Source organism: Lactuca sativa, chromosome 1 (genome assembly GCF_002870075.4).
Source record: "Lactuca sativa cultivar Salinas chromosome 1, Lsat_Salinas_v11, whole genome shotgun sequence".
Classification (NCBI taxonomy): Eukaryota; Viridiplantae; Streptophyta; class Magnoliopsida; order Asterales; family Asteraceae; genus Lactuca; species Lactuca sativa.
In genome coordinates this window covers 184,185,363-184,193,901 of record NC_056623.2, presented here as the reverse complement: position 1 = coordinate 184,193,901, position 8,539 = coordinate 184,185,363, and the positions used below count along the sequence as shown (strand labels likewise).

Below are 8,539 nucleotides of genomic sequence, written 5' to 3'. Positions count from 1 at the left end.
GCGAGACTTTTGGTCGCACCCGATTAAGTTGTCGTAACCCGATATGGTCGAAACTAAATTTTTTCTAAATAATAGTTTGGGGCGTTTTCATGAGTTTCTAGCGTGTTTGGATACCAATTAAGTCATAATGGAAGTCTAAAAAATAATGACTTATTTTAAAAACTTAAACGACAACAATTCAAAACGACGAATTTTTAATGACGGAACAGGTTACGATGACGGAACGAACTTCGGGTTGTCACAGGTTCTAACAGGAACATGAGGTCCTTTAGTAACAAATCTCTAAATATCTTTACCTTTTCCTTTAGAGTTAAAAAATGATCCATTCATATTTTCCAGTGACCATATTCATTAACCACCAACAATGGGGCTCATGTAGGTCAACCAACGTTGTTGCCTATGTGCATCAAATACAACTGTTGATTGCTTAGTTTTTAAGTTAAGAGCGACAGTGAAATGTATCAAGAACTTTTAGACGAATTGCTTTGGGAGATGGAGTTTAGATGTTTTGCCAAAGAGACGCAATTTAGTTGGCACGATCAAGGATCACAAAGGGAACCCCTTGCTGCTTAAGCCCTACACCAACTGTAAGACCAGATGGTCCAACTCCTATAATAACTGGTCTATTGACCAGTATACACCTGCATGAAATATCAGTTTATCAGGTACCTATAATAAGGTAGATAGAGTATTTACAAGCTTCGTATGATATCAAAGGATCGTGGCCAAGGAATTTGTCAAGGGAGATCCAGGAGATGGATAATGGAATGCACACTGATAGCAAACTAATTATAGCACAACGTGTGTATATGCCAATTTTTTTATGTTGTTTTGCTCAAAAAGTTCGCCCAAAAATGGTCTCCAACCCTCCAATAAGTCCTAATTATCGTGTTATAATAAGGGAAAGGGTAAATTACACCATTCATCCCTCGTGCATGTTCCAAAACACACGTTTACTCATTATTTTCAAAAATTAACTTAGATCATCCCTGGGTTTGTTTCTTCTTGCACGCTCAGTCCCTATTGATATAAATGAGTATTTTACCCTTAATAATTTCTTTTTTTCATTTTCTTTTATTTCTTTATCAGTATTAAAATTTAATTAAGGAATTAATCAAATATCCCCACCCCTTCCCTAACTTCAGATTTTCTACAAATTACCCACCACCACCTATCACCGCTAGTACCTCTGACACCATTACCTATCATCGCCAGCACCTATGTCACCACTACCTATCACCACCAACTCCTCCTCCAACCAAACCATAATCTAAAAACCTTGTACTTACCTTCTTCCACAAGTTTACCCACCACCACCTATCGTTATATCTATCTTCTTTGCTTTTTGCTCTTAAACAAACATCGACGATGACATCACCGCCTCCCTTACCCATACTTCAACCAATTTCCAACAATTCCTTCAAAGTTCCTCACCAATCAACATCGATTAGAAGATAACACACTTGCACACCAAATCTTGAAAGGAAAGATGATGAAATCGATTTGTAGAAATTGATAGGTGGGGTGGGGATTGTACATCGATGGAAAACGATCCACTACCTCTCGTCGGAAAAACCAGAGGCACCTAGGGTTTGGTTTGGTGTAGCGACGGACCACCCAGATTTTTCGGCACACCTGCAACACCAACCTTTAAAGATGAATCCATAGTTCTCTTTCTCAGTTCCACCACAGATGGACTTCATCCCCCTTATAGATCCATAAATCAAAATAGTGGTGGTTTCAGGACAACAGTTTGGAAATAGAAAGGGTGGTAGTTTCACTGTCATTCTTTGTCTTTCTTGCGGCATCTCAAATGGAGGTGAAGGAGATCGAAGACGAATCTACACTCCGATAACTATCAGGCCTCTCCTATTGACAAACAAACCCATACCTTCCACATTCTGATGCTTTTTTTTCCCGATCGTTGTTAACCTAACACAGTGAAAGGGGTGAGGAAAGTTCGTCGGAGGGCCGTCTGTGATCGTATACGTATGTGTGTTTGTGTTTTTCTCTCTGATCGGTAACAAAATGGATGGATTAGGGCAAGTGAAGGGGAGGGGGCATTTATTATAATTTTTAATTGAAAATCATAATACATGCATTAAATTAATTGAAAATACAAAGCATAAAGGTATTATGGTCATTTAAAATTTGGCACATACTAAATTCACAGCAAAATCGTCTTTCAGAGATGAAGTGTGCAAGAAAAAACAAACTCATGGATGGTCCGAGTTAATTTTTAAAAATAGAGACTAAACGTGCATTTTGGCACATATACGAAGGAAAAGTGCACAAAAGTTTTCAGAAAAGTTCAATTTTGACATTGTGTTTCTTTTTCAATTAAGTCATTAAATTTTATTTTAATTTTCACTTTTGATATCTAGAAAGTGATGTCACCAAAAATGCCATTCATCATTCCATGTGAGTGTCACATCATCAAAGATCGACGCGCCACAATACTACGTCGGTTCACTATCGAATGGATCGGTCAAATTGTCAACATCACAACAAATTAGAAAATATAACGTTAACATTACTCTTTTTTTAAAACTTAAATTAGTTATTTTTTTAAAACCGTGTCTTAATTATAAAAAAAATAAGACAATATTAAAATCAGAATTCTTAACGAATGTATTGCCATTAACAGCAAAATATTTGATTAATAGTCTTCTTCTCTAATAAATGAAGGTTTTTTTTGCCATTTGTCACACTCTCATTCATTTTGCCACATGTCATTTTGTGGTTATTTTGAATTAATTTTTATTCCATATCTAATTTTGTGGTTTTCCTATTTTATTAAATTCCATATGGTATTTAAATTTAATAATAAATGCATATCAATTTCATTAATGAACTTTCCTTATAATTTCAAAATTACCAAGTTAAAGTTTTTTAATAATTTCTTTTAATTATTTATCTAAATTATTTCTATAAATTTAAAAAAGAAAAAAAAAACACTTGAATTTTTATAATTCAATATTTTTTTTTTCAATTTTCTTATAGATTCAAACTTCTTAAATGTTTAGAATTTTATATTTAATTTTTATTTTAAATAAAGCCATGTAATACATGGGTCTCAATCCTAGTTTAATAATAAATCATACTATATAAAACAAAAGGGTATTTTAGTAATTTCAAGGTGTAATAAAACCTAACGAGGGGACCTAGAAATATTCTTCGTCACTCTCTTTCTCTCTCATCACCTCAAGACACAGCAAATGAGAGACGAGCTGTAATCACATGGAGCTGTTTGTCTAATGGGGCCTCTCTCTTTCTCTCTCCCTCTTCATACCAATTATGAGCTAGATAATTAAAAAAAGGAAAATATTTCTTTACCATATCGATCGTCTGAACAGAGAAATGGCTGATGATAAGGTATCAACATCTTTCTGTGTTTTTGCCGGAAATTGTTCTATTTTTGCTACGATCTGTTCTAAAGTTATGATTCTCCTTGTTACTCCGATTTTGAGAAAATTTAAGGATATGAAGAAAGAAAACCCTCTTGTTTACTAGTATAAAGAACCAGGTTACTTATTCTGGAAATTTGGAGTTTATCATGTTAAATTAGGGCAAGATTGGGGGTACTTTTTTTAATATAGATGCAAAACTTTTGCAGCACCTAACATCAAGTGGACTAGGGTTTGAAGGTCTCTGATACTGCGATTTATATTTGTTTTGTGTTGATCTAGTTGAATTTTGTTAGATGAATGCGGTATTATTCGGATTTAATCTATCGGCCTTTTATGAATTTTGAAGTTTATCGCATGAGTTTCAACTACATCTTTGATTATGCCTCTAATAGTCTGGTTACATTTTTTGATTTTCGTTAAGCTGATCTGATATCATGCTTTCTTTCTACGTTATTTAAAATCATTAGTTTTGTGTAAGTATCTTACAGTATTATTTAGTTGTCTGTTTTTCCCAAATACTATTGATGATGCAAGACTTCCTAGTTTGACTCGGTCTGAAGGACATTGGGTCTGTTTCTGAAACTATGGAAATTACTGTGTTTATCAGTTCAATTGATAGTATATTTGAGTTACATAATGTTAAATGCTTTAAAGTTTATTTATTGCGTGAAAATAATACCACAACAGTCATCCATATTCTATAGACAGCAAGTCAAGGTCCATGTTGTTGTGACATTATTTTCATACAACAAACAGGTGTCCAACAGACATTTGTAAGAATATGTTATTGATATGGTTTTGTTTTGCTTTGGTGGATAAATATGGTTCCATTCCATATCCATATCATCTAAATATGTGATACAGTTATGATGGTAAAAACAAAAAGATAAAATTGCATATTTTAATATTTTGATTGATAAATTAATTAAATGGTGCAGGAAATGTCGGCACAGGTTGTTGATGGAAATGGAGCTGAAACTGGTCACATCATATCCACCACAATTGGAGGCAAGAATGGAGAACCAAAACAGGTATGCCATGTTTGAAGAAAATAATTTTTTTTTTTGTTTTGTTAAATAAACTTTTCACTGCCATTTATTTTATTTTTACGTGTTGTGTGATTCAGACTGTGAGTTACATGGCAGAGCGTGTGGTAGGGGCTGGATCTTTTGGAATTGTTTTCCAGGTATGTAATACATATCACTGAAAATAATATAATAATAATAATAATAGTCAATTAATTACATGCCCTCTTTTTCACTGCAACTGCAGGCAAAATGTCTAGAAACGGGGGAAACTGTGGCTATAAAAAAGGTTTTACAAGACAAAAGATACAAGAATCGTGAGTTGCAGTTGATGAGAACAATGGATCATCCAAATGTGGTTTCTTTGAAGCATTGTTTCTATTCAACTACAAGCAAAGATGAGCTTTTTCTCAATCTGGTTATGGAATATGTCCCAGAGACAATTTTTCGGGTTTTAAAGCATCACAGTGATGCTCGTCAAAGGATGCCTCTCATTTATGTCAAACTATACACATATCAAGTTAGTTTTCTTCTATTCTTTTTATTTGTTTCTTTGGTTTATTATAAAATTAACCAACATGTGATTGTGAGTGGCATTTCAGATATTTAGGGGGCTAGCATACATGCATATGGTTGCTGGAGCATGCCACAGGGACTTGAAGCCTCAGAATGTCCTGGTGTGTGTGTGTGTGTGTATATATATACATATATATATATTCTTACTTTTTGTATCTTTCTTTTTAGTTCTGATTTGTTTTACTACTTCTTTTCAATAATAGGTTGATCCTCTTACTCACCAAGTCAAGATCTGCGACTTTGGAAGCGCAAAAATGCTAGTATGTTATCTTTACTTCTTGATAGCCCACAATTGGGGATTAAATGTTGGGCAGATAAATTAAATGGTATTTGTGAAATTGAGGATAACGAAAAATAACACCCATATTTTGTTTACCTGATTAATCCGTGGCTCCATTTAAGTAAAAGAAGAAGCAGCACAGGTCTTTGAGTTGATAAAATATATGTAGTAGTGTTTTTTGTAGTTTGTAAGTTTTAAAGTCTATAATTTTGGTAAAATATTGAAGTTTTAAAAGATATGATTGAGTTATTTATTTGCAGCCTTTGTGTAATTCATGTATTAAGTAGATATTTTTGGTGTCAGGTGAGGGGAGAAGCAAATATATCATATATTTGTTCTCGTTTTTATCGGGCCCCAGAACTTATCTTTGGTGCTACTGAGTATACAACTTCGATTGATATATGGTCGGCTGGTTGCATTCTTGCTGAGCTTCTTTTGGGGCAGGTTAGCTTAGCAGTTGAAATTGTTGTTTAAAAGTTTCATTGATTTAAAATTTTTTTTTTTGGTTCTTGTAGCCACTATTTCCCGGAGAAAATGCAGTGGATCAGCTTGTGGAGATTATTAAGGTATGTTTTGTAGCAACATAGTTTGATTTATTTATTCTATGCTCTGCTACAACATATTAGTAAATCAAGACATACATGTACTACTGTATAGCACTATAGTTTTGGTCTTGGATGACATTCAAAGTACAAAGCTGTAAACAAAAGGATGTTGCTATTTGTAGCATTTTATTTTTCCATGTAATGTTGTATCTATCAGATATGTTTATGGTTTGATAGAAATTAAAGTATTGAAATATCAGGTTCTGGGCACGCCAACGCGAGAAGAACTTCGATGTATGAATCCCAACTACACTGATTTTAGGTTTCCTCAAGTAAAGGCACACCCTTGGCACAAGGTAGCGTATGAATGATAATTAAAATTAAAATACTGACATTTTTTGGTAAAACGTTTTTATCTAATCGGCCATTTGTTTTGTTTTTCAGGTATTTCATAAGCGGATGCCTCCGGAAGCCATTGATCTTGCTTCAAGGCTCCTTCAGTACTCTCCAAGTCTTCGTTGCAATGCTGTGAGTTTGAGTTTTACTCTCAACTTTCAAAAACTCATTTCTTCCTACTATTACAACATTGGAAAATCTGTAATCCATTTATCCATATAAAAAGCAGTTTTCAGTGCTATGATTTCAAAGTATAATAATGTCCTACTATTGTGGATTTTTGATTAGGACATTCTAGTTTGAAAAATCTACCTAATTATTGCTGTGTTTGTAAGAGTAAGACCAATATTGCTGTGGTTGGGTTGGGTGGATTGTTCAAAGTAGAATATGCTGTAAATTGTATGTAATAGGAAAAGATGAAAGTGAGGTTGCTAGTTGTTGCACTTGTGATACATTTTGGTGCTCCTTTTTCTTACCAAGTATCTTATGACACAACACAGCTTGAAGCAATAGCACATCCTTTCTTTGATGAGATTCGGCAACCTAATGCTCGCCTACCAAATGGTCGACAATTACCACCTCTATTCAACTTCAAACAAGAGGTACACTACATATTTAAATCATTCTTTATATATTTCTCATATTCATCATTGAAACTAGCCCTACCCTAGAAAGCGAGCCTTCATCTTCTAGTTCTAAGGTTGGATCCATTTATTTGTTTCTATCGCTACAACATTATTGTACTTTGAAAAATCTACCCAATTACTAGTATATCTTTCATCTTCATCCAATACAAAGCAATTTTCACTTCTAGAATTGGGTAAGTAAAATACCTTAATAAATAGTACAACATTGTACTTGCTATCATAAACAATTAAATGAAAGTCGTTGCTATTTCTTGCATGTAATGTAGCCCTTTAAATTAACATATGGATGGTGTTAAATTTCCTGAAATGCCATGATGAATTATCAATCAAGATTACTAAAATATTAATGGTGCATTTCCTTAATTAATTGCAACTTTCCCTCTTCAGAAGACCAACTTTTGGATAAAGTGTTTCACTTTACCCCAAACTTAAGTTGATGACCCTCCACTTTAAATTTGTCTATAAAATTCAAATAAAAGAGTAAATTACAATTTTGCTCGTTAAATCCTTAAAAATGACCCTGACCCTTTTGCTTCCTTCCACTTTTATATTTTCCATCAGTTATATCAGAGTAGTAAATTACAACTTTCATCCCTTGGGTATATCAAAAGTTATGGTTTTCATCCGAATGTTTGATTTGTTGCACATAAAGTGTTAAGTTATGTTGCATCTTTGGTCCATGGCTTGGACAACGTTAACATTTTGACGATGGAGGTGAAGATTATTTTTTGGGTTTTGGTTGTAACTATTACTAAATTGTATATTTATTTATTTATGATCCAGCTATCTGCAGCATCTCCCGAGTTAGTGAACAGGCTAATTCCTGATCATGTCAAGAGGCAAATCGGTCTACAAATTATACCACCTGTCACTGTCGGTGTCAGAACATAATATACATACAAAGGAGATCTGTTGTGGATTGTGGAATTTTAACCAAAATTCACAAAGAGGGTTGGGTTCACATGAAACCGCATCATATCTTCTTTCACAAACTTAAGTTGGCCAGGACAAAAGAAAGGAGGACCGTTTGTGTATTTTTTTTTATATAGTATGAAAGGCTCAACCACTACGTCGTAAATGCAAGTGTACAAGGAAAGGAAAGACCCGAAAATACAAGGAAGAGTGAAGTTTTTGGGTGGCTGTTGAAGGGTTTTTTATACTTGAAAAAAATTCAGGGATATGTGATGATGAGATGTTGTGTAGCTTTTAAGTAAGTATGACTTGTGTTTTTTTTTTCTTTCCTTCGCTTTACATGTGTAATTTGGTAGATGTTATGTTTATAACTTGGTTGTGTAAATGATAGAGAGTGTTTTGTAATTCTTGTTCGGATTTGCAATGGTAGTTTATTATCGTTTTAAATGTTACTATAGATAATAGCAATGTACTTCAATTTTTATTTATTTACCAATTCCCCCCTAATTGTAATGTAATTATATTTCCTCAATCATATGCTATTTGAAGCTAGCAAGTTTCACGTTAAAGCAATATATAGGTTTTTTTTGCTATATGGGTAAGGAAATGTATTATGGATAGAAAATAAAATATATAAGTTTTGGGAAATGTATTTACGTTGCAAAATTAGCCAAATAACTTAAAAATAGTTATTATTATTATTTTGAAATTAGCTACTCAAATAGTAGATGAGTAACCACACCTGCAA

At 33.5% G+C, this 8,539-nt stretch overlaps 1 protein-coding gene across 2 annotated transcripts; it reads left to right on the top strand.

Annotated features, from left to right (window-relative positions):
• Nucleotides 1–3,201: 3,201 nt before the first annotated feature.
• Nucleotides 3,202–8,243, top strand: LOC111912627 (shaggy-related protein kinase eta). Of its 2 annotated transcripts, none has more exons than XM_023908368.3 (12): nt 3,202–3,375; nt 4,349–4,441; nt 4,537–4,596; nt 4,683–4,955; nt 5,038–5,112; nt 5,215–5,271; nt 5,595–5,735; nt 5,807–5,857; nt 6,097–6,192; nt 6,281–6,364; nt 6,733–6,834; nt 7,663–8,243. In XM_023908368.3, exons 1-12 carry the CDS (start codon nt 3,361–3,363, stop codon nt 7,768–7,770), a joined length of 1,155 nt encoding a protein of 384 aa, XP_023764136.1. In that variant the 5' UTR covers nt 3,202–3,360; the 3' UTR covers nt 7,771–8,243. The 2 variants fall into 2 exon arrangements, with proteins under 2 accessions (XP_023764136.1, XP_023764137.1); XM_023908369.3 differs by lacking the exon at nt 3,202–3,375 and adding an exon at nt 3,513–3,647.
• The last annotated feature ends 296 nt before the right edge of the window (nt 8,244–8,539 follow it).